At 38.6% G+C, this 25,512-nt stretch overlaps 1 protein-coding gene across 2 annotated transcripts; it reads right to left on the bottom strand.

Annotated features, from left to right (window-relative positions):
- Positions 1-690: 690 nt before the first annotated feature.
- On the bottom strand, positions 691-14,419 carry prpsap1 (phosphoribosyl pyrophosphate synthetase-associated protein 1). Of its 2 annotated transcripts, XM_005736231.1 has the most exons (11): positions 13,684-14,419; positions 11,265-11,317; positions 11,103-11,169; positions 9,631-9,803; positions 8,519-8,634; positions 8,336-8,391; positions 6,841-6,986; positions 5,941-5,982; positions 4,247-4,317; positions 3,777-3,923; positions 691-1,196 (listed from the first exon to the last, which is right to left on the bottom strand). In XM_005736231.1, exons 1-11 carry the CDS (start codon positions 13,845-13,847, stop codon positions 1,038-1,040), a joined length of 1,194 nt encoding a protein of 397 aa, XP_005736288.1. In that variant the 5' UTR covers positions 13,848-14,419; the 3' UTR covers positions 691-1,037. The 2 variants fall into 2 exon arrangements, with proteins under 2 accessions (XP_005736288.1, XP_005736289.1); XM_005736232.1 differs by lacking the exon at positions 5,941-5,982.
- Positions 14,420-25,512: the final 11,093 nt, after the last annotated feature.

Raw genomic sequence — 25,512 nt, 5'->3', positions numbered from 1 at the left:
TGTCCGCATGTGAAAATGTAGTTATTTAAACGTTTTGTCCCTCTGTAGAAAAAAAAAAAACCTGCCACATGTCTATATTTACTCATTTGTGAGTCATGTTTCGATGAGTAACACACTTATAAATTTGCCTTTGCTTGAAATATGTTGAAAAAAAGTAAACTGAAAACTCTATTCAATATTAATTAATAAAAAGCAGCATCCACTATTAAAGTTTCTGCTTTACACTTGAAATTCTGATCATCTAGTTTACTTTACAATGCTTGCAAAAGATTTCTATTTGCAGAATTTATTTTAAAAAAGAAAATCTCAACGGCCTGGCTCCAAAACCACAAATCATTTTTCCCCTTCCTTATCTGGACTGCATTTCATTTCCTCCTAAGTATTGTGCGTTATCACATATGACAACTGTAAAAGTATTAATCATGAAGTACTGTAAACTAACTGCAGGTGGGTACTTCAAGCTTTGAACAGTGACTGAAACTGCTACCGAGAGTTTCAGTTCAGGTGTGAAGCGGCTTTACTGTAGTTTTCTGGCAGTTCCACAAAAATCTTCACACATCTAAAATACAAATGAATGTATATGAAAATGCCAGATGTGGTGTAGCGCTTTACTTCCCCACCCAGTTATTAGCATTTATCATTCTGAATCAAGATGGCATCAAAAAAATAAATAGAGATAAAAAATAAACATAAAAAAGCCCCATGAAGAACAGCTTTATTTGCCAAACGCTACAGTGTAATGAGAGGGTCCACGTGATACATCATTTGTGACATTTATGTTGTCAGACTGTATGAAAGACACATTAGCGAAGTGAAACCATTGAGTAGTGTGTAAAGTTCTTCTGTGTAACAAAAATGAGAAATAAAGCAAAGTCTGAGTTTCATATGTAACATACAGTACACAGAGTCAGTTATTCTCTAAGGATTAACAGGAAAACAAACTGTAACAGCTTAAAAGCCGAGCTTAAAGCAAACTGGATTGGTCCTCAGTGTATGTGCTTACGAATGATGTAGCCTAGATGTACGTGTGTGTTGCCTCAGTCGTCCATAGCAATGTTGCGGAACAGATAGGCCATGGATTCTCCATTGTGGATGCGTCTGATCGCCTCAGCCAGGATCATACTGACGTCCACGGTTTTGATTTTTGGACATTGAAGCTTCTGGACCTCATGGGGAACAGTGTTGGTCACCACCACCTAAAAGCACAATGTACCCTTTTATTGCTGTATTTCACACAGGTACACAGGTTTTTTTGAACCACAATCTTACATTTTCTATTATTTAACAACACAGGAAGTTAAGGATAAATGCAGCTTTCTTTAGTAGTGCATTTTCAATTTTTTTTGTTTGTGTGTGTCAAATGTTATTACATCTTGTAATTGCATGTTTACACATACATGTTAATAAAATTGTATTTTTCATTTTTAACGTTTGTTATGACTAAAAGCAATTCTTTCACCCCAACTCTCGAGCTTTGTTCTTTCTTAAGCTATAACACAAAACAACACCCAAGCATGAAAGCATAAAAAGATGAACAAATAAAGATTTAATATACACAAAACATTATGATTGTTAATTTCCCTTTTTGGGAAGGAATACATCTCATTAGACATATAGTAGATGTACATCACCACACACTTTATTAGCTGCAACCTGCTAGTACTGTCAGTGCGCCCGGGGTGGCTGTGGCCACAATGTAGCTTGCCATCACCAGTGTGTGAATGTGTGTGTGAATGGGTGGATGACTGGATGTGTAAAGCGCTTTGGGGTCCTTAGGGACTAGTAAAGCGCTATATAAATACAGGTCATTTACCATTTGATTCCTACTTCCTTCAGAGGCCTTAGTTCTTTGTCGCATAGATTTAACAAGGTTCTAGAAACATTCCTCAAAGATTTTGGCCCATATTGATATGATGACATCTCACAGTTGCTGCAGATTTGTCAGCTGCACATCTATGATGAGAAGCTCCACATCCAAAAAGTGCTGTATTAAATAAAGATTTCGTGACTATGGAGGCCATTTGAGAGTATGAACTTAGGGCTGGGTGATATGGCCTAAAATCCATATCACGGTATAATTTGAAGCATGTGCGGTAACGATATATATCGCGATATATTCTTTTCTTCTGTATAACATATTTTACACACTATAAGGCACACTTAAAATCCTTTAAATTTCTCAAAAATCGACAGTGTGCCTTATGTATGAATTCTGGTTGTGCTTACTGACCGCGAACCGATTTTATGTGGCAAACGGCGCGCAGAAATTTGTCAAAAATGTTTTAGTACAACTTTGGTAAGCTATGAAGGCGCACCGCTTGATGGATTGTTGGAGCATTACGGCTGCCGTAGTCAGGAGCCTTGCGGAGTAGTTAAAAACTGTCTAAAGTCTTTCATCTTTAATAAAATGATCGGCGTTGCTGCTTTACCAGGTGTAACAATTAAGTTTAACATCTAGGCATCCATGAAAACAGAATTTATTAAATTCAACGGAGTTAGAAGTTAGCAGGAAGTTAGCTTGCTAGCTTCCACCTAAACATGATATAGCATGTTCTGACAGAGAGATTTCTGAAAAAATTACAACATACAGCTCTGCTATCACTTACAGCATAAATGAAGACAGAAAACTAAACAGCAGTGACTTTTGTAAGGTTACTGAAGTCAAACTAGCTGGCAAATAATAATGTGCTACAAACTTTTTGCCACTCGATAAAAGTTCACGTGAGGGTTTCTGGTGGTTAGGGACAAATGCAATTGCATGGCAGAATATACTGCAACAACATGGGAATAGAGCAGCTGCGAGAGAATTCAGCACTAATGAATCAATCGTACAGAAGTGGAGGAAGCGCAGTTTTTGGCTTTCCCCATATTCCAAAAGTGCTTCGTCTCTTTGCTATTACTGTCGCCCGGCATAATTTGCAGATGATGCTGTTTGCAGCCGCTGCAATGCTTTTGACCAAAACAGGCGCAGCTGGGTGACACCATCAACATGCGCTATCGCGGTAGAGCGGTATAGTCAAAATCTCTACCGTTGGCCAAATTTATATCGTTTCTACCGTATACCGTTTATACCGCCCACCCCTACATGAACTCACTGTGACATTCTAGAAACCAGTTTGGGATAATTAGATACATTTGTAACAAGCAACATTAACTTGCTGGAAGCAGCTCTAAGTATGCCAAGCAATTATTCCCCACACCATAAACATCACCACTACCCGCTTTGAAACGATGCAGAATGGAGCCACGCTTTCATGTTTACACTGAATTCTGACCCTAACGCTCCAGTGTTGCAGCAGAAACCGAGGTGTAAATCAGTTTGGCCATTTTTCTTTGACATCAATAAAGCATTCTCTCCCAGAAAAGAGGAAGGTGTCAGTAGATGAGCAATTTCTGAAAAACAGATGAGCAAATCTGGCACCACCAACCATTCTATCACTTAAATCATTAAATCACCTGTTTGATGCCCAGTTTGAAATTCAGCAGGTCATCTTGACCAAGTTTACATGCCTAAACGCACTGAGACACGGCCATGTGCTTGCCTGATAAGACAGTAGTGTTGAATGAATGTGTGTACCTAATAAAGTGGCCAGTGAGTGCATACCTAGGATGAGACTGCTTCAAAGGTTTGGTTGTGAAATTTTTCACCCATTAATTTTACTTTTACAGAAAGAGTACAGCAGATCTCTAATGCTGATGCGTTTCCATGGACTGCTAAAAGTTAATGTCAGTAACGGGTAATTATAATCAATTATACCAAGTGCACATTATTTTACCTCATCAATAGCAGATTCTTCTATTAGTCTCGGAGCCTCTGCTGACAGCAAGCCATGTGTAGCCATGACGTAGATCTTGTAGGCTCCCCTCTCCTTCAGAATTTCTGCTGCTGCAACAAAGTCTTCCACATCGTCTATAATATCATCCTAAGAAAATGCCCACACATACAGACAAAAACTGAATTTCAGCATTTACATTTTGGTGTAAACAAAAAGCAGCCTTTTCCCTGTAGCTTATGCAGTGGCATTACTAACCATATTTGAAATCCTTTATTGGAAAGATGATTATTTATTGTTAATTTATTGAAAATTAACAATAGATTCTGAACACGGAAAAGATATGATCACACTGCACTTTTTTATAAACCCCCCACTAAAGCTGTTTCCTACCAATACATATATGTATGAGATGCCATTATTCAGTTAAAATAGTAGTTTTAAGATAATCACATAAAACTTAGAGCTCTTACAACAATGATGGCAATTCGGCCTCCTACGTCGCCAACAACACTGATAGGGGGCTTCTCCTTTGCCATCATCACTAAAAGACACAAAAATATTAGCATTGCTCTCTGGAAAAAAAGACGGGTCTTTTCTTTTAACCCAAATCAGAGGAAGCTTATTGGAATGAAGTAAAGTTAATGAACATTTGGTGAGAAGGGATTTGGTTAAAACCTGCAAACACCATGCAGACAGCTTTAACCCAATAAGCTTCAGCTACCACAGTACCATTCAAACTGTTAAGATTTTGGCAAAATATATAATTCCACAGTTTTCACATTTGTGCTTCCAACTAAATCCAAACCAAGATGTACAGCTGCTTTTGGTACAGTGGTAGATATGACTGCAGAACTGGGTTTCCCTTTGAAAACAGACCAGAATCGATTCTTATTTGTAATCCAAAACACTATTTACAACCATAAGAATATAAAAAGGTTCATCTTGGAGATTCACTAAGGGTCATCGGAAATTTAAGTTGCTCAACCCAAACATAACATTAAAATGTACCTGAAGGGATTTCAAGCAACAAGTGATTCAGGTCTAGAACTCAACACGTCTTATTTGTTGCGTTTCCCACGTGGAAATCCCAATAATGTCAAAAATCAGATGTACAAAGGATACTGTGCAATAAATGCATTTTAAAATAGTTATTTCTGGATTGAGAAGGAAGTCATGAAACTAAAGTCTTAATACTATTTAGACGTTTTGGACAGAAAGAATCACGCAGAATCTGACACCTAAAACTCAAAAACAGAAACTTGAAACAAGAGGATGTAATCACAGTGCAAAACATAACTATCAAAGGGTGGTGTTATTGTTTGCCAGGATTTCTTTCACGTTAAGCAATAAATGAACAATAGTTTTGAGTTAACACTAAAATGCTAATATGCCTAGAGCAGGGGTGGGCAACTCCAGGCCTTAAGTCCCGGTGTCCTGCAGGTTTTAGATGTGTCCTTGGTCAAATACAGCTGATTCAAATTGCTAAATGGCCTCCTCAACATGTAATGAAGTTCTCCAGAGGCCTGGTAATGAACTAATCATTTGATTCAGGCGTGTGTTGACCCAGGGTGATATCTAAAACCTGCAGGACACCGTCACTCGAGGCCTGGAGTTGCCTATCCCTGGCCTAGAGGCTTTTCTTCAGCCCATAATTTAATACTTTATTCACAATATCAGAAATTTAAGAGTTTCTCACTCGGGTAACGATTATTAATTTCATAAGAATCGATATTATTTTAACAGATGATGCAAAAACGAAGGCTTCCAGCAATTACCATGATCACTCATGAGACACTGTGGCTCAAAGATGAATATCAAGACAGTGCATTTCACTCAGTGTATGTGAAATTCACTGTAAATAACTTTGTAGGTCAAAAAATGACTCACAGTATTTAATGTTGACATGGTATGGGGTATAACCCTTCTTTTGCTGCACCAACTGGTTTCATTAACGTCAATTTGAAATGCCGTATTCATCTTTCAGAACAGTGTGTGATAGGAAAAAATAGTGATTTAATCCTAAAAAGAGGAAAGCTCATTCAGGTTCTACAGGTGACCAGCACCACTTAGAAGTGGAAGCCTTCAGCAACTCACTGTCACTCCATGCAGGGAAGCATAAACAATCAATAGGAGGCAAGAGTGGATTCAGGCAATATTATCATACTTGGAAGCTCTATCCCAGGGAATGGGACCTGTCTGCTGCTTGCTGTGGAAAAGGATAGGATGGTACAAAACATTATGGCATGGTTAGACAAATAATTAAATTACCCCTCCCAAAAAATTATTCTAAAAACTCAGAGCAGACTTAGAAGGTCTGACATTTTATGTAATCAATGCAAAGTGAAATTGGGGGAGATGACATAAGAAGAGTCAGATTCAGCCCTTGCTGGAGACAGCAAAAAGATATTGCTGACATATTTCCAAGTTGAGGCTGGAGAACGGGGGAGATGGTTTAGCTGGAAGGAGAGTACATAGGGTGGAATGAGATGAGGGAAATAAATCTGGCGCTGAAATGAAGGAAGCGACGGTGGCAGGTAGCACCTGCAATATTTCACAGGTGGTTATAACAATGTCTGAGGCAGAGCTGGCCTGCAAGCTTTTGGGAAAACATTATATTCTTACTGAAAATGTCATGTTTGAAAACACAATGTTTTAAACCTGAAATATACCATTGAGTTAGTGGTCAAAATAAATAATACGCAATGGGAGAGCCTCTCAGTCAGGACTCTGCCAGCGCTGTTTTACAGGGCAGCTCTCATGATTATTATGCACACGAAGGTAAGAATTGAGGAAGTCAAACATTAAAAGAACACTGCTGGTGTCTTGGCAAAGAATCAAAACAGGAACAGGGAGCTTGTGGAAGCTTTCTAACAATCAACATGAAAATAAAAATGAATTTTTCTAAAGACAGACAGTAACAAAAAACAGAGTTAGTAATAAAACAGTTTCCTTTCTCAGTAAAATTATAATACCTGTAAATGACCATCAAGGCTTCAAGAAAAAAAAAAGAAAGAAAGAAAAGCAACAACAACAGATACAGATAGGTTTGCGCCATTTATCTTACATGGTAGCTCCAGGCCAGTGTGTCCTGTGATAGCACGAGACAAAGGGGGAGAATGTCGACCATCAGCCATATCGGACTCTGAGTGGTGGGCCTCCCCGTGTATCACTGCCAGCCCAAGTCGCAGCCTCTCAGCATAAGACTGAGCTCTAGGACAGACAAACATGCAGACACACAATGTCAAAGAAACTGACAAAAACAACACATAAAAAATACACAGAGAAAAGAGAGCAGAAATAAGTTTGCAAAGGACAGAGATTACACCAACAAAGAAAAAGTGGTATACTGAAAACACAAAAGCACAATTAGGAGGCCATACAAGCGTTAGGCATTCTTTTGTTTCTTAATTTAGTCTCTAGCTTGTCCACACTTTCACTTTCAGCTCAGTTCTTTTTATTCCCATTGCTTGAAAGTTACTATAAAAAAAAACCCTAGAGCACCAAGACCGTTAACATGTATATTGCATTTATAGTGTTGGGAATTATTTTTATAACATTCAGATCCTTACAAGTCATATATGTGTAGTAGCTGATCACAAAATGAACATCGACATTAAGTCTTTGTTATGTGTATGTTATCATTTGCAAATAAACTTTGCTAAACAATTTTAAGTGCAGTGGCACATGGGGGTTACTGGAATGTGCTGTCATGCATGTCTTTAAACAAGTAACTGTAATGCTAACAGAGCCTGTAGGTGATTGCTTTGTCTTACACAATTAATATGTAGCATGCAAAGAAGAACCATAAATATGTTTTACGGTAATATTACTTTCTTAAATTAGCATACATGCCAGTATGTTCATACATGAGCAAAGCAATCAAATGGTGCAGGCCCACAGTGTTAATAGCTCCGAAACCTATGATTGGTATGATTGGTAAACCTATGATTAGTGATTTTTTTTTCCTTTAACAAAAAAAAAAAAAAAAAAAGGATGTCATGTTCTGTGAATGCAACTAACAGCAGTCATGATTTAATAAAGCTACTACACAATTCAGTCTGTGACAATGGCAAAAACTGTGGAACGTGCTTGCTCTGAAGAGAATTGTGCACAGTGCATGTAGTGAACACCTGAAACATTAAGAAGATCATGAAAGGATGAAAAGGTTTCAATAGGTTAGTTATGTAAGCTGCTTACTGGACTAGCTTTCACAGTATATTAACAGAAGGACCCACACACCAGGCAGGCCCCAATAGGGACTTTAGTATCCATGTGACTTTGAGCACAAGACTCAAGTATGAGGAAGAACCTCGTGCTTGAAAACATCCTACAGTTTATAAAAACCTGGCTGCACCATTAATTCAGTTTTTACATTTTGAGTACTAAGGTGTGTGTGTAGCTTTTATCTGACTTTTTTCTAGCTCACATAGGGTAACACTTTAAGGCAAAAAAAGTCAAGAGAAACAGCTTTCCAAGCTCCTTAGACAAGAGAAACAGTACTAATGCATTTCATAATAGCAACTTTAAAGATATCGGCATTGTCAGACTTGCCAAATTACCTCTTAGCAGCCGAGGGGGACTTTGCAACAATGACAGCATTTCTGTAATTTGGGATCTGAAGAGAAAAAAAAACAAAACACTCTTGACCTCTAACCATTTATACATAACAGTAAAACAGTATTTGTGTGTATGTTTGATGAGGAGGCACATCTTGTTGAGCCTACAGTATAAAGCAACCTAACCTCCTCTTGAATGTACTGGATGAGGAAAGGGGAAGCTCTCAGGTTGTCAACAGGGAAGTTAAAAAAGCCTTGGATTTCTTTCTGGTGAAGATCCATAGTTATGATGTGAGTTAGCCCTGCAGTACAAACACATAACATATGTTTATGTGTGTGAGATTATATAGTTTCAGAAATGCCGGTAGCATGAATTTAAAGCTCTTCAAGATTGGTGACAGAAAAATAACATTTTGATTTGTTTAAAAGTTGATAGCTTCGCAAATTATTAAATCATTGGTTTTAAGCACAGTGAACTAAGACAACTGAAATAAGCAAATGGAATTAACAATAAAAAGGTAGGACGTTTTGTAAAACAATACATTTACATGTACAGTTTCTGACATCCCTAAGCCTGTACATACTGCACAAATTTTGAAACATTTGTCGATTTCACAACTTCTAGTGGCCGACTTATAATCACACAGGAAGATTGTTTCTACCAACTTGCAGGTATTTGTTTGCCATTTGGCACTTTGGAAGAAGCATAAACAGTATGACTGAGCAAGACCAGGAACATACTGAAAAACTAGACACTGAATAACATTCTGGCAGAAGACCATCCTATGAATCCTGCAAAAACACTAACTGCTATAGGTTATTGTGCTAAAAAAACAAACATGAATGGAAACAGGAAACAAAGTATCACGTTTATTCACCTTTTGACTTTTTTTTTTAATTTACATTTTCAACCATTTTAAAAGGTCAACAAATCTTGTCTTCAGGCCCAGTAAGCAGGCAAGACAAGACTCCTCGTTCTCAAGTTATCGCATTCAAAAACACGGGTGTCCACACCACCCGCCTAGCCAGCAGGATGATGACAATCCCCAGCCAGCCTTTTATGGCTGAGGAGTAAAAACTGCGTCAGACTGGGAAAAAACAAACAAACAAACAACTAATTCAACCTGGTCCTGATAAAGCATCACTACTAAAACAGTATTAACTATTCAAGCTACAGTCATAATGTACCTCCCCTCCTACTTTTAGTGTCATTGACTGTTTGTTGACTTTAATCTGCACTTTCTTTTACTGGGTATAAAAAAACATGATGACAAAGGAATTGAGAACAGCGTATATACCAGCTTTAGCTAACATGGATGCTAGCAGCTTGCAGACAATGGAGCCTCTCTTCCTCATCTTGCACTGCTTGCTGTAAGGAAAGTAGGGAATGACCCCGATGATGTTCTTGGCACAGGACGTCTTTAGGGCATAAGCCATTACAAGCAGCTCCATGACAGCTGTGTTGACATCTCTGAGCAACACAACATCAAAAGAAAGAAAGACATAAGAGACCATATCAGGTGCCACGGACTGTAAGGTACGGGTATGGAATATTGAATCTAGGGACAAAAAATACAGAACAATGCTTTATAATTATGAGATGAAAGAGATTGTTCGGTCTGCCATTAAACATTTGTTTGCAAACATCATGTCCACAGACAGTGCAAACACCACTGTATCTGAACAAAGGTTGACTTTTTTATTTTATTTGCATCGTTTACAAATAACCTGCACCATCGAAACAGGTTTTTCCTGTGAACCCCGAGAGAAGAACAGCTTTAAAAGTCAGCTAACGTAAATGACAAGTTTGACTCAGGAAAAACATTCGCATGTAAGAAAAGGTCTAACAGATGATCTATAGTAACTACAAATCAAAACTGTGCTGTGATGACGACTGTCAGGAAAGTTATTTATATTATTATTAGACCAGTTTGACTACTTTTGTTTTTTGTTTTTGATGGCAAGACACAACATGTAGATAGGCAGGTGACTTATCTGCTGCCTCTGTGCACACTCAATAGGAGAAGCGCTAGAACTCGACAACACTGAATACCTCTGGTTGTTTTTTTAGAGCCAGTCTTTTTGTCATAGCAAAAGAATGACAAACAAGGTGGAAAACTCACCTCACATGACATGAAAAGGCAAACTTAACTGAGTCACAGCACAAAAATAGATATGCTTCGACTCCTGTTAGAATTCCTAGTAACTATCTGAGGTCATATCTAGATTTTAAAAAGCTGGCCATGTTATTGTGTTGCATAAAGGGCACGTGCTTATAACATTAAACTTTGAAAACACTCTGAGTTCAGTAATAAAGTACTTTAGAACATTAAATAAATAGATTAAGAGTTGTGTCTGATCAGAACTTTATTATTTTATCAAAGCATAAAGTTGTCTTAGCTGATGTGTTTACAGTTAATTGGTCATTTACATATCCAACAGAAAGTGATACATTTGCACTCATTTGGAGTCATCTTTTTCGGTTCCACCTAATCCAGCCAACCGTTCACTCTCACTTCTTGTAAAACATATACATTCACTGGCCACTTTATTAGGTATGCCTAAGCATCTCAACAACTCAATGTCATGCAGACATGGTCAAAACCAGCTAACTTTTCAAGCTAATCTAAGCTTTTTTCATTTGTTTGTCCTTTTGTTTTTTTCTAGCTCAATATTGGTGTCGCTGGATGATAGACATTTAAGAACACCAAATACTACCTTTAAAAGATGAATCATTTTTCTTTTGTTTTGCTAAAGACGTCTGTCTCACCTGGGAATGGTCTGAATGATAAAGATGTCTTGTCCACGGACAGATTCTTTCACATCCACTCTAGTCTCTGAATAAAAAGCACAGTTTTTTTGTATTCATGAGTTACGGTGGCAACAGGAAACCATAGTTCATTAATATTTGACATTAAATGCTTGGACTCACCTGAATCTGACTCTTGATAAACCACTGACTTGCCCAACTCCACCCCCAAACGCCTGGGGGGAAAAAAACAGAGTTAAAAAAACATACCTTGATGTACTGCACTAACTGAAGCGTGTAAATATTATTTTTGTACTAAGACACTATTTTCTGCCCAGCAGTTTGATAGCTCTCCATCTGAAGAACTTCAAGAACTAAAGTTTAAAATTATTACATTATTGTGTGGAAATAAACCTTATATTTTGGCTATCAACATCGTGTGTGTCAAAATCCATTTATCTAGGTGAAATGATCAGTTTCTTAAATGATTTTAAGAAATACATTTAATTAACAAATAATTTTGGTCACTGATAACTGACCTTTTCTATTTTCTGATATAAATTTAGAAGTTTGAACTTACTGGTGAGACAAAATTTCTTTACTTGCTTTATCCCCCTGGATCACATCATAAAAATTGTACTTTGTTTCTTTACCGTTAGTCTCAAAGGTAAACACCTCAATTTGGGCTCTGATAAGTTGGCGGTTCTTAAAAATTTTTTTTAGAAATCTTAACTAGAAGCTATTTAGGTCAAAAAGCAACAGCCAAAATGCAAGCAGAGAACCCATCAGTCTGTACTCTACACTTCTGCCTCACCCTGTTTGCATTCATAAATCTCAGACTTTTTCAATTTTTTGTTATGACAGTACCATAAAGTAGCCTAATCAAAACAGGGGATGAACATATGGGACATTTTTTCCCGTTCATAGAAAGATATATTTGTCTAACCAGGGAAGGTTTCAAGCATGTTGTTTTCCTTTCATCACATCCAGGGAAGAATAAAAATAAGGATGCTTTTGTTCCAGTCGTATTCACACCCAGCCTCTGAGTGCACGTTAGCATAAATATTCAGTACAGTATTCATTAATATTTTTCTCTCTATTTTCTCTGTCGTTTTTTAAAACCTTTGCTCCCCAAGAAAACACAGCATGAAAACGCAAGCATAATCTGGCTAAAAACAAAATCTCCTGCAACTTTGCCAAGCACCGAAAACTAAGAAACCTTGATTCTTTCCCCTCCCTACTGGGTGGGAAGTGCAACTTCCATCTGGCTATCTGACAAGGCTACAGGAGCAAAAAAACAAATAAAACAAAAACAACAAAAAAATAAAGGATGCTTTCAAATTACAGTAAGAGAACCACTTGTTTTTAACCAAAAGAAACACTGCCTCGTGTACATGCTCTATGAATCACAGCCAATTAAGTATTTTGCCTATCACAGTAATACCCAGCAGTAAATCTATACCATGCTTACTTCGAAGACAGACCTGGATCTGAAAAGCACCCATACGGAAAATAAATAGTAAAAACTTATGTGATCATATAAGGCTTACATGATTTACTCATGAAAGTGGCCACTTTCGCATTACTTTCATACATTGTTTTAGTAAGTATCCAAAACATACAAGTTTCATTATATAATTTTTCAAGGGATCTTGTATCTGTTTTCACACTTATATGCTTTTCATACAAGTTTCACACAAGACAGATACAAACTTTATAAGATTTATCTATCTTTTCCATATGGGCATACTCCCTTTGTAACAATGATTACCACTGACAGGTCTGACAGGTTTATCTCTCATTGCAGAAAAAAAACAGATTTGTCATTAGCTAATAAAAAAAAATCTTCACTGTACAGTGCCGTCCTCAGTGTTTCGTTACTATGTAATAGCACTTCAAAATAAAATGATTTTTAGGAAAAGTGGCAGGTTTGGTTATGTTGACCATTGAGGTACATAAATTGGACCATACATAAATTCAAGTTTTACAGCCAATAAGCTGATTAAATAGTTACACAGCATGCAGTGACATCTGGAATCAGTTATCAAAAAGTAAGATAGGCAGTTTAGTTGAAGTAAACATCAATACTTTTGCAGATTTACTGTCACATCTTCAGGTACAATGAGGTGATGCATATCCACTTAATTGGATTTTCTTAAAATGTTCAGTGCAAAGTCTTTTTTTAAATCTCCGTTTCTAAAGCTTTTATTCTTTGGTTCAGTATTTGCCATAAAACTTGTTGAAGTGTGTTAAAAGGATGTTTTGAACATGCATTACGTAATGTACGAATGTAGGCCATGTACACTGGGTCACACTACGCTGAGCAGTTACACCAACATCTTGTGGCGAGAGTAGTGTGATTGTCATGCCTTGGTCCACAGTTTTCACAATAGTGATTGTTTTTGTCGTACCGAATTAAAAACAACGTAAAGTCACACGCGTGCAGCTGTAACGTGGTGTTTTGACAGAGACTTGGCTTGCTAGCAAGGCCATGTCAACATCACACACGAATCAACATGACTGTGTACTCATCGTTATTAAATCGTTAAATATGTTGCAATGACACGAACACATTAAGTCAACAGTTATTAATTTCACTTACTCTGTTATCTTCTGGGCCAGCTCGGTGCATGCGGTGGAAGAGTTGGCAGAAAAAACACGGTAGCCACCTCTGGCAATGTTCATTTTCGTGTAACCATACGACAGCTTTGGGGACTGAGACTGAGAAACCAAAGACCTGTGACCCCCAAATCGTCTAACTGGCATGTTGGTTTGGACTCACTGTGGGCTCTGGTTTTGTTTATCTTAAAGTGCCCAATTTAGCTGAAAACCGACTACTATACTTGAATCTAGTTCGAGCACGTTTGAGATCTCAGCCTTGCAGACGATTCTTAAATTAATAAAAATACAATAAACACTAAAACGCTACAACCAAAAACACTGTACATACGCTACACCAACAAAGAGCACATGCTCCACGTGTAATGTGGATGCAACGCTAGCGTTAGCGAATCAACGACCACCCACAAATCGCCAACCGCCACAGAAACCCCCACTCTACCACAGTCCACAGCAGATGGAAAGCTGAGCTCTCCGTTTCCATGCGGTCACTTACGTTGTGACGCATTCAGAGCAAACGCGCTGCTTTTCGAAACTATTAAGGGAACTGAAAGGTGCCAAAAGCAGCCTTGGGTACAGCAACAACCCGCTACTGCAAACACGTCGCCCGGATAATTAAAACGTAGCTGCGTTAAAACTTTCTGTATCTTAGCCGTCGCAGTAACAAAAAAAACGCCACGTGCACAAGCTCATTGGATGTGGGAAAGTCGCGACTGACAGCTGGAGGCCCAATCAGAAAGAAGTTAGAAATAGCAGGCGCGCGTGATTAAATTTTTAACCAATCAGAAACCGGGATTCGTATTACCTAAAATTAAAGCGCAACGGAGTAAAAATGAAATGTGGTGGGAGCTGCGGGGATTGGTTTACCCCTCTGTCCCTGCACTGGACTGCAATGGGAAAAAAAGGATTCTCGCTTTAAATCGTATGAGACAACGCTGGAGCGAGTGAGTAATCGCTCGGTGTAAGGTGCAGTACCAGCAGATTAAAATAGGTTTAAAAAGAAAGAAACAAAAAACGCCCTCTGCATCAAGTCATTTACAAAATACTGAGTTTTTAAGTTAATTTTACATTTCTACTGAAAAACATGTAATTTTACGATATCTTTTTAGCCTCTTTAAAAATATATTTTTTATTAATCCACATATTTTAGTACATGTGTGCAGGTGTACAGACAAGTTACTGTCTTAGACAAGATAATTTCCCCATGGAATAAGTTTGTGTGTGTGTGTGTGTGTGTGTGTGTGTGTGTGTGTGTGTGTGTGTGTGTGTGTGTGTGTGTGTGTGTGTGTGTGTGCGTCCTGACAAGGTCTGCATTTGAGCTCCATTTTGATAAGTAAAACAAAGGAAAGAATTCATTTCTGGAAAATGAGGAGAAATACAGAGAAACATGTTACCTAAAAGTGACCACCCTCATCACTATAGTAGTTACACAACAAGTCTAGTAAACAGTCTGCAAATTTGTGTAACATTTCCTAGTAAACAAAAGCTTGCATATAATGGGAAAGTAGCTTGCTCCATGTGAGGTCACACAAAAAGGTCCTTTTTTCAAGACCTAAGATGTTCCACCTCATGAGTTTAAATATTTAGGAGATTAATGTATGATGATGATGAATCACTTTATAACAGCACTATGACCTGTAGTACATTTGATTCTAAAAAATACTGTGCTTGAATAAGAGGGGGTAAATGTAAACAATGTTGATTATAAACTGCCACACGAACACTCTTTACTATTTGTTTTATTTGCAGAATAGACATCATTGCCTTTTTTAGGTTAAAACAATTTGTTTATCTGCCTTATATTTTATACAACACATTGTGGGGACCCACTGTAAGGAAAAATAACATGTCAAGTTTGTTTTCTATATAATTTCACAGTAGTGCTATCATGTAAACTAATCATAAAAAAAACAATGTGTACATCAGCAGAAAATGTTTTTTAAAAAGTGCTGCATCGTGAACATATATCTACCTTATACTGTAACTTTTATGGCTGACCGATCCCTAAGAGGGATTAGCAACTTTAACAACTGCTTACAAAAAGGGTGCTAACTTTTCTTAATCAATTCATTAATATTTTATTACAAAGTAATTTTTATCAAGAACACAAAAAAAAAATCTTACAATCTGAAGAATAAAGTGAAAGACTTCATGGCTTGTTTTAGTGTGAATTTTTGCATTAAAAAGTGCTTACCAGTCAAAATACAGCAATTTGTTCAGTAAAATATAGTTTTATTTCTATGTATGTTTTTTAAAATGCCTTCAGATAGAAAATGTTTAATAAGGCATGTGTAAAGTAATTATCTGGGTAAATGCTACAGAGCTAAGAAACATTTAGGTCCACAACCCCAATTTCCTAAATATACAGGCTATTATGTATTTATTATGTTTGCTTTTTTTTCCATTCTAGCACTGCAAACAATTTTATATTCTCTGAAAAGAGCTTATAATGTTGTTGGTGTCATTCTAGGAAAAGGCTAGCTTTATTGACTTTTTATAACAGAACATACACAATGATCCTGTCTGCCAGTTCTGGCTCAGTGGATCACCACACCTAAGATGCCACACCACGCCTATTTATCCTTTCCATTACTTAATTTCAGCTACTGCAGTGCTATAAAAACCTAATTCAGACTGTCACAGGAAATAAAACTCACCTAGTCTCTTAACATTTATAACAATTAGCGTGGGGCAGTTTGTGCCGGCTGATTGTTATAGATGCTGTCATTACCTGTATGTCAGTTCTGCAGCTGCTTTTAGTCTCCAAACTTTGTGCTGTTTTCAGTGCTTTATAGCTCATTTCTAATGAATGAATGCAAATCTATGTGCAAAAATATTCAGAGCCTTCGCACACCTGGATTTCTGAACTTAATTCCAATATTTCTGGTGGATCTGGCTTTGTTTTCAGTAAATTGGAGTCCCTAAAATGCATTTTAAATGCATAATTAAATTCATATTTAAATTCTTTATGGACCCTATTTCATAATGCTACCAGCACTATGCTTTACTATGTCTGGGGAAACAGGCCAGGTGGTTTTATCAGTTTTGTCCTGTAAAAATAAATGATTAAGTGTACTTTGATAAGGAAAAGCCAATTTTACCAGTTTAAGACTATAAAACAAAAGAAAGTGCACATACTGTAAATAAGATGTCTGAACACTTTTTCAAGCAATTCCACACATTTGTCTAGGTAACCAGTATCTGATGCTCATAATCTTTTATTTCTAGTTTCACTGCATTCCTTCCTCTTTTTAGTGGATAACTTTGCCCCTCCCACTCCCAACCTCTGCAAATTTACTAAAAAGAAATGCATCAAAATGCAGGTGATAAAGTTTTAATTTGTCAGCCTTTCAGCACCTTCTCTTTTAAAAGGTCCAAGATGACCTGCCTCTCTTGGCTCTCAAGCTCAAATCTCCGCTCCCTCTCTTTTCTCTCAGCTCCCAGACGTTCTCTCTCCAGAGCGATCTTACCTGAAAACGTGAAGTGAAAATGGATATCAGCACAATGGCAGCTTGACAATCTTCATAAAATTCTTTTCAGATAAGTTTTAGAGGGTATTGTTTTCAGTTGAGTGGTATTCTTTTTATTAGTATAGACACTAGTATTTTTTTGTTGGTTTTTTTGGCAGGGATAGCTCAGTAGGTAGAGTGGTCGCCCCCATGATTGGAAGGTTGGGGGTTCGAATCCACTGAACGGCTACCCTGATGTACCCCTGAGCAAGGTACCGTCCCTACACACTGCTCCACGGTGCGCCTGCTTAGTGGCTGCCCACTGCTTCACTGAGTGAATGGGTCAAATGCAGAGGAGTAATTTCCCCACGGGGATCAATAAAGTATACATTATTATCATTATTCATGCACACTTGCATTTTAAACATAACATAAAAACCTAAGCATGATGCTTCAGTTCTGCTGAAGTTCAGAATAAGCATCAGTCTGGGAAAAAAAAAAAGTTGATTTAAGTGGCTTTGAATCTGGCATGGCAGACAGGATGGTCTCTGTACTTCAAGAAATCCTCTGGGATTTTGCAACACAACCATCTCTAGGGTTTACGGAGAATGGCCAAAAAAGACAAAACATCCAGTCAAAGCAGTTTTCGGTGGGAGAAAATATGTCCCTGATGTCATTAACTCAATAGTAATTCAAGTAACATGTCAAGTAATTCAAATAACCACTCATTACAACCAAGGTATGCAGAAGAGCATCTCTGAATGCACAACACATCAAACCATAAAGCAGATGGGCTACAGAAGCAGAAGACCACACTGGATGCCACTCCTTTGGCTACAAAATCTGAGACTACAGTTCTGGTCACAAAACTCACCAAACTCAACAAAACTATAAAGAAGATTGGAAAAATGTTGCCTGATCATTTAAGTGTTGATTTCTGCGATGGTAGAACCAGAATTTGGCGTAAAAAACATGAAAGCATGGATCCACCCTGTTTTGTATCAGTGGTTCAGGATGGTAATGTTAATAGTGTGGGGGCATGTTGTCTTGGCACATGTTGCTCCCCTTAGTAGCATCTAGTATCATTTAAATATCACAGGCTACTTATTAGTGACAATGCCCAGTGAACAGAAGATCTGCGTCATATAGGGTCAGCCGACAAATCTGCAGCAACTGTGTGATGATTTCATCTCAACAGACCCATATCTATGAGGAATGTTTCCTTGTTTAAAGTAATCTGCACATAATTAAAGCTGTTCCGAAGGCACAAGGGCATTCAACCCAGTACTAGCAAAGTGTACCTAATTAAGTGCCCACTGAGTATTCTCATGCCTGGGCTACTGGAAATAAGAAATGAGTGGGAACAATTAAGCACATGTGAAACTAATGAGGGTGAGGCTGGCAAAAATTTAATAAATAAATAAATAACACTGAACTATAAAGGCTTACTAGACATGAAGACATAGACAGGGGAATAGAGAAAACAGCAACTAAGATAACTATAAGTATGAAGGTGATAACAAAACCAGCAGATATTACAAGGACTATGGCAAAAATCATACTTCTCTGAATCTCCAGTTCCTCTCGGCGCAAGGCGAGCTCTTCTTCTCGAAGCCGCTGCTCCGCCTCTGAGCGTTTCTCCAAGAAGCTGAGAATCTCAGAGTAGGTCTGGCAGCAGCACTGGCAGGGCCGCTTGGCTGTGGGTGCTGCTGACAGCTCTGTCATTTCCTCACGCTCTTCTTCTTGTTCTGTAATTAAATGAAAATTCAGGCTACTGTTCCTAAAGCTACCATAGCAGAAATAGAAAAATTTGATCTTTTTTTTTAAAGGGTCTTTACCTTGAATCACAATTTTAACTGAAAAATCCTGGTGATTTAATGAGCGATAACCACGACACTCTGTAAACTGTCTTTCCCAGCTGTTATGACACTAAGATTTAGACATTAAACAGCATCTGTGACACCAGTGTGGATGGTTACACATCCTTTGCCCCTGTGTTTTGAATCTGCTCACCTGCAGTGGTTGTTTGCGGGATTGTGATGTTGGGTTTGTCCTGTTCTGGTAGAGTTAGTTCTTCTGCGACTCGATTTCTCCGCTCTTCATCCTAAGAAATATAAGGGAGAGATCTTTTCAACAACAAAGAATACATACATTTTACTCAATGTCTTTGCTTACTTTATGATTGTGAATATGATCCTTTGGGTAAAAATGTAGTGATTTTTAGCTGCTTCCTTATTTCCTAGATGTTTGATTTGAGAGATTTTTATGCCAGATGCCCTTCCTTTGTGACTTGTAATTCTGGGTATAAGCTAAACTATGAGCAGCAAAATAGGCAGATCGTTGCAGAGAATGTTAAAGTGTTTTCATTCTTAATGTTCCCATTAATCTGGTCAGCCATATTTCCATAAATCTGTAACTGTATAGAAAAAAAGTGAAATACTGTAACTTAAGTGATTTATCTACCCCTCTAAAGCAACCCTCTGAGGTCTATGTTGTAAAAAAGGAAAAAAAAATCACATTTTCTTCCACAGAAGAAAGCACCTTTCTCAAAAATACAGGGTTGCAGTAGGGTTGGGATTACGGTTATCACTTATGATGACTTAGGCCTTATTAAAAAAGGCATTTTTTACACTAGCATTGTAGTACACATACACATGCTCCTCTCTCTCTGCTGACACAATAATAATACTACTCACCTGGTACTTTGTGCCATCATTGCTGACTATGAGTCCCTTCTCAGCTTCCAGCTCCAAAACTTCATGGAGCAGATCCTCCTTCTGGGCATACAATCTCTCTGTTCCAAACCTGAGTAAAGGAAAAGCACACATGTGTGCTCAAACTAAAACTTGCTAGTAAAGCCAGTAGTGTACATCATGCATATGGTGCAAAGATTTCTTTACTCCTGGCTTTGGCATTGTGTTGACTGAACCAACCTGCGTAGGCTGGGAAAGTCTTGTTTCTTGTAGTAGTCTAGCAGCAGCATGGTTCTCTCCCTACATCTCCTGGCATCCACCTCAAAGTTTTCCTCTTGGAGGGCAGCAGTGATAATCTCACCCACGCGTGCCCAAATCCGTCCTGAAATCAATCAGTTCACACATTCATTAATGTATACAGGAGGTTTGTAATACCGACACATTTAACAACTTGAAGAAAATAAATTTATACAACTTTTTTTTCCCCCACCACACACATTTATCATGCAGAAAATGCAGTTGTCGGCATTCAAGCACAAGTCATTAAAAAAAAAAGACAAACCTGGCTCTTTGGAGGCAAAGGGATTCTGTGCAATAACCTCTCGCAGAAGGATGATGTCATGGCGTGCTGAAAACCGCACCTGCCGCTTTCGTGGGGTTGTGGAAGGACAAGCGAGGGGGAAACCTTAAGATGGAAATAGAACAGAATAACTTTTCCAAAATAGTAGAAAAGAACATGCTGAAATACAGCAAGGTGTATTGGTGATCTGATATTCTTCATACACAGTGGGCTTAGTTAAGGTCCTCTTGACCTCTGACCTACTTGAAAATCAAACATGAATTTGACTCTGTGGCATTATAGTTCTCTTAATTTGCACGACACCTAAAAAATCTAGAGTAATCTTGAAAATCAAAGAAAAAAAAACCTGCACTTCCTGACGTAGACTTCCTGCGAAATATTAAACCGCATGTGTTTTGATTAAAATAGAATTAAAGTCTATTTGTTTATTTGTTTGGATTATTTTCCTTAATTCACTGTTACCTGTTTAATTGTGCAATTGCATGTTACTGCTTGTTAATGGAAAAGACATAACAAACCACGATGGAGAATAAACTGGGCCTTTGTATTGGAGAAGAGAGGTTAAATGGCAAAGGCAGTGTGCCAGTTGCAGAACTGCGATTTGACAGATGACAGCAACTCTGTGACTACACTGTCTCACACTGTGTACAAGCTGACAGTAGCCTGCAGCTACGACAGATTAATCAGAGAAGCGAGACAACCTGTAAAGCACTGATAGCGCCACTGTGGCTACAGCAAATTTAATGCCGAACCAAATGCGTAAGAGGAGGAGGAGCATCTCTGCACTAATCGAGAGCAGCAGCAAATGCTGTTTAGGAGATGTTATTTAAGTGGCTGAAAGGCGCGTTAGACGTGGAGGTGGAATGAATCTCACCGTTGTTGATCGGCACTTCCACCACTACCCGTTCCATGTTTCTGTTTGGTGCATCCGGGAACCGCCTGACGTGCACGGTACACGTCCACTCACCAGTACCGGTTCCCTACTGACGTGTAACTCAACTTGGCAGAGAATCACAATGTGGTACCGCTCGTCTTCTTTAGTTGCGCTTACTCTGTTTGACCACAAGATGAAGCCAGAGGACAGCAGGTCGAATGCTGAAGTACGCGTATAGATGACTTCTGCTACTGATTTATCGGAACGTAGTAACAGCATATGGCTCCAGAGAGTGCCAAGCGCTCAAAATAGATGATATTTATCAGCCATGAGATATTGACAAGGGGTATTAATCATAGCCAGCCGAAGGTTGTATTGGCTGCCTCTATTATTAATAACAGACTAATTCTAATTCATGCAAAAATGCTTGTGCAACTGTCTCACAATTTTTTTTTACATTATAAAAAAATTATAATAAAAACAGTGTAGGCAGCAATAATTCATGTCTGCTGAAGGCAAGGTCATAATAACTCAAAAGATGCTTGTAGTGCTATTAGTGACTGTCATTGCAATGCATTGTCCATCAAACTGTTTGTACTGTATCAACAGTTACAAACTGTCAAATGAAGCTTATATAACATTTGTTACATATAGTGAATCAAATTTCAAGTCAATTTTATATATGGTCCAAAATCACAAATCAAATTTCAAGTTTGAGGTAAACTTGTTCCTTCCCTCTATACTGATTTGCTCCTGCGTCTCTATTTCTGCTTCTTTTAGGTCCTTATGTTATCCATAGCATTTTAGAGTAACTCCTAGTTTCCAAAGTCATTATTTAAATGTGACCCAAAGGAGGTATCCATTTCAATAGGAATGTTTAATGCTAATGCAAAACAAAATCTTTCTATACATGTAACAATAGGACCCAAGACAATTAACAGATCTACTTTATTAAATACATGTAAAACTATAAAATTGTACGATCGTAGGTGGAAGACATGATAAGCGCTGCAGGGAATCTATTAAAAACTAACACCATGTGTCACACGTTAAAGGCACGGCAACCTACACCTAAACAGCTATATGTAATATACTCCACACACATTAGCAATGCTCTAACAAACTATAAATACATGGCATTTTGTACAGTAATGTATTGTTAATTATAAAAACAGTATGCAAATACTGAGAGAAAAATAACCATCCATCTATCCATCCAGCCACTTCCTCCAGCTCATCCAGAGGGACACCGAGATGTTCCCAAGAGCCGAGAGATATAATTTCTCCTGCAAGTCCTGGGTCTGCCCCAGGGCCTCCTCCTGGAAGGAATACCTCACCTAAATGGTAAATGGCCTGTATTTGTATAGCTCTTTACTTAGTCCCTAAGGACCCCAAAGTGCTTTACACGTTCAGTCGTCCACCCATTCAAACACATTCACACACCGGTGATGGCAAGCTACATTGTAGCCACAGCTGCCCTGGGGTGCACTGACAGAGGCGAGGCTGGCGGACACTGGCGCCACCGGGCCCTCTGACCACCTAGGAGGTGTCCAGTAGCCATTCTAGTCAGATGTCTTAACCACTTCAGCTGGCTCCTTTCAATGTGGACGAGCAGCATTTCAGCCACTCTTCAACAAAACTAATTTCTGCAACCTGTTTTTGTGACCTTACTATTTCAATCAATATATGTGACCCAATGACGCCAACAGAACCACATCATCTGCAAAAAGCAAAGATGAGACCCTCCAACAATTGGCTATGCCCAGGTATTCTATCCATAAAAACTATGAACAGATTCAGTGACAGGGCAGCCATGGTGGAGTCCAACACCCTCCAGAAATAAATCTAACTTACTGCCGGCAGTATGAACCAAGCTCTCGCAAAAGTTAAACAGGGACTGATTGGCCCATAACAACTGGCCAGACACCCCCCACAGGATAACCAGAGGGACCAGGTTGAATGCCTTCTCCAAGTCGACAAAGCACATGTAGACTGGTTGGGCACCCTCAAATGTCCTCAAGAGCAGCGGTCCCCCAACCCCTGGGCTGGTACTGGTCCGTGAGTCGTTTAGTACCAGGCCGCAAGAGTTGAGGCTTGGGTGTGAAATTTATGGCTTTCAGGGTTTTTGCTTTTATCGTTAACTCGGTTTACCTGGGTTTTTTCCCGTGTGCTATGAATAAATCTTCCTTTTTTGGTACCAGTACTGTTTTTGTTTCCCTATATTTATCCGCGACACCTTAAAGGCCGGTCCATGAAAATATTTTTGTACATAAACCAGGGACCGCTGCTCAAGAGGATAAAGAGCTGGTTGTTTCTGCTGGATCAGAGGTTGACTAACAGGTATGCTCTCCTCTCCAGTACCCTGGGATAGACTTTCCCAGGGATGCTGACGAGTGTGATCCGCCTGCAGTTGGAGCACACCCTGCAGTCCTCCTTCTTAAACAGGGAGCCACCACTCCAGTCAGTTTTACAAACCAGTTGTTTTTAATACTTTTATGATGGACACAAAGACTCATGAAAAGCTCTCCATGGATCATTAATGAAAATGTTTTGTGGTGTTTATTTTGGTTGTTTTGTGCAGACTGCTCATGTATTGTGCATTTGTAATGTGGTTTCCAGTCTTGGTGTGACCAAGAAGAGGTGTAGACAGCAAGAGGCCACCATGACAGATTCTCGCAGCGATTAATCACATCAGGCCAGCGTTAACCTTCAATGTGGCTGTTGAATAAATTCACATACAAATAACCTTGCTGTAAAAGGACTAACGTATATGCAAGGACAGGCAGTCATATTTTGCAAAGAAAGCTCTTTATGGAGATTACAGTAGGAACCCTAAAATAAAACTACTGTATAATAACAATGCTGTAAATGCTACATGCTGTAAAGCTTTAATTCTCCGTAAAATATTTTACAGTAAGAAACTACAGGGCTGTAAATAACACTATATACAAATATAAATATAGGCCATTTAACAAACATTGCAAATTCTTAGTATACCTAACATGCAAATAGAAAAAAACATGAATGAAAAACTAAGGAGTAAATATAGGTAAAGAAACTGCACTGCTTCGGTTAAGCTTTGTGGCCATATTTAGCATACCCTTTCCAAAAACCACAGGTAGACCTAATGGTGCTCACACACTCACGCTCTGTCATTGCTACTTGTGCAAGCAAAACCACACTAGCATGACATTGCTGCTGACATAATGTCAGGCAAGTAAACAGGGACCCAGACCTGGCAACCCGCTGCATTGCAATCATTTGATTATTTGGTTGAGGGAGTGCTTTGCAACCACATTAGGAGGTGTGGGGGACGGAAACAGAGGGAGTGTGTAGGGAGGGCTTAGGGGAATGAGTCAGAGTTGCTTTTTATAAACGACAGGAAATCAGTTTCCCATATTAGTTACTTTTGGAGAGCGTTAATTAAACATGGCAGCCTTCCAAGTAAAGGCGCTAACACTGCAAATGCTGTCATTACCTCTGACTTATCGGGCCATTCCCTGACTGAAAGGAGATAACAGGTAATATGAACTGGAAACAATACATTAGTAGCTGGAAACAATATGCAATCTAACAGACACTGACTAACAGAGAAAAATGAATAATGTTATCACCAAACGCACATAACCTGTGTTTATACAGTACAAACCATCGCCATGGTTATGCATATAAAAGAATATGACACAGTCAGGCTGTAGCAGCCTGTGTGCCAGCAGCTGGCATCCTTGGTGCTCAGATGTCAGTGGACTGTTAATTAGCCAGGACACACAGTGCTGGTCATGCTGGGATCAAAGAACTTTTCCAGTAAGCGTTTCAGGGAAAAGTGACCACCACAAGAACAACATGAGGAGTTTTTCCTTTTAGCACCAATCTGACAGCTTTTTAAAATGCCTCCTCGCAACTTTTCTTGCTCCATTTAATGACCATGCTTCTGCCTTTCACCCATTCTCCCTTTTCCCATGGTATTATTGTGTATGTGTGCGTGTGTGTGCGTGCGAGTGTTTTGTTCAGTTTTAGCTATTTGTGTCTTTAAGCACTTTGTAACAAACAAGCCTCATAGAATGATGGAAAATATGCCTGGTGCTACAGACATATTCTACTTTTCTCATCTGGTGTCTAAGTAAGAAATAAATCTAGAACAGTGTAAGTGATATTTGTAATTGTATGCAGAGGTTTCTTTGTGTGCGTGTGTGTGTGCGCGTGTGAACAAGCGACA

The sequence above is a fragment of the Pundamilia nyererei genome, unplaced genomic scaffold, assembly GCF_000239375.1.
Source record: "Pundamilia nyererei isolate P.nyererei 1_Seehausen unplaced genomic scaffold, PunNye1.0 scaffold00068, whole genome shotgun sequence".
In the NCBI taxonomy this organism is placed as follows: domain Eukaryota; kingdom Metazoa; phylum Chordata; class Actinopteri; order Cichliformes; family Cichlidae; genus Pundamilia; species Pundamilia nyererei.
The sequence above is the reverse complement of the archived record's forward strand: the minus strand, read 5'-3'. Positions and strand labels throughout refer to the sequence as shown.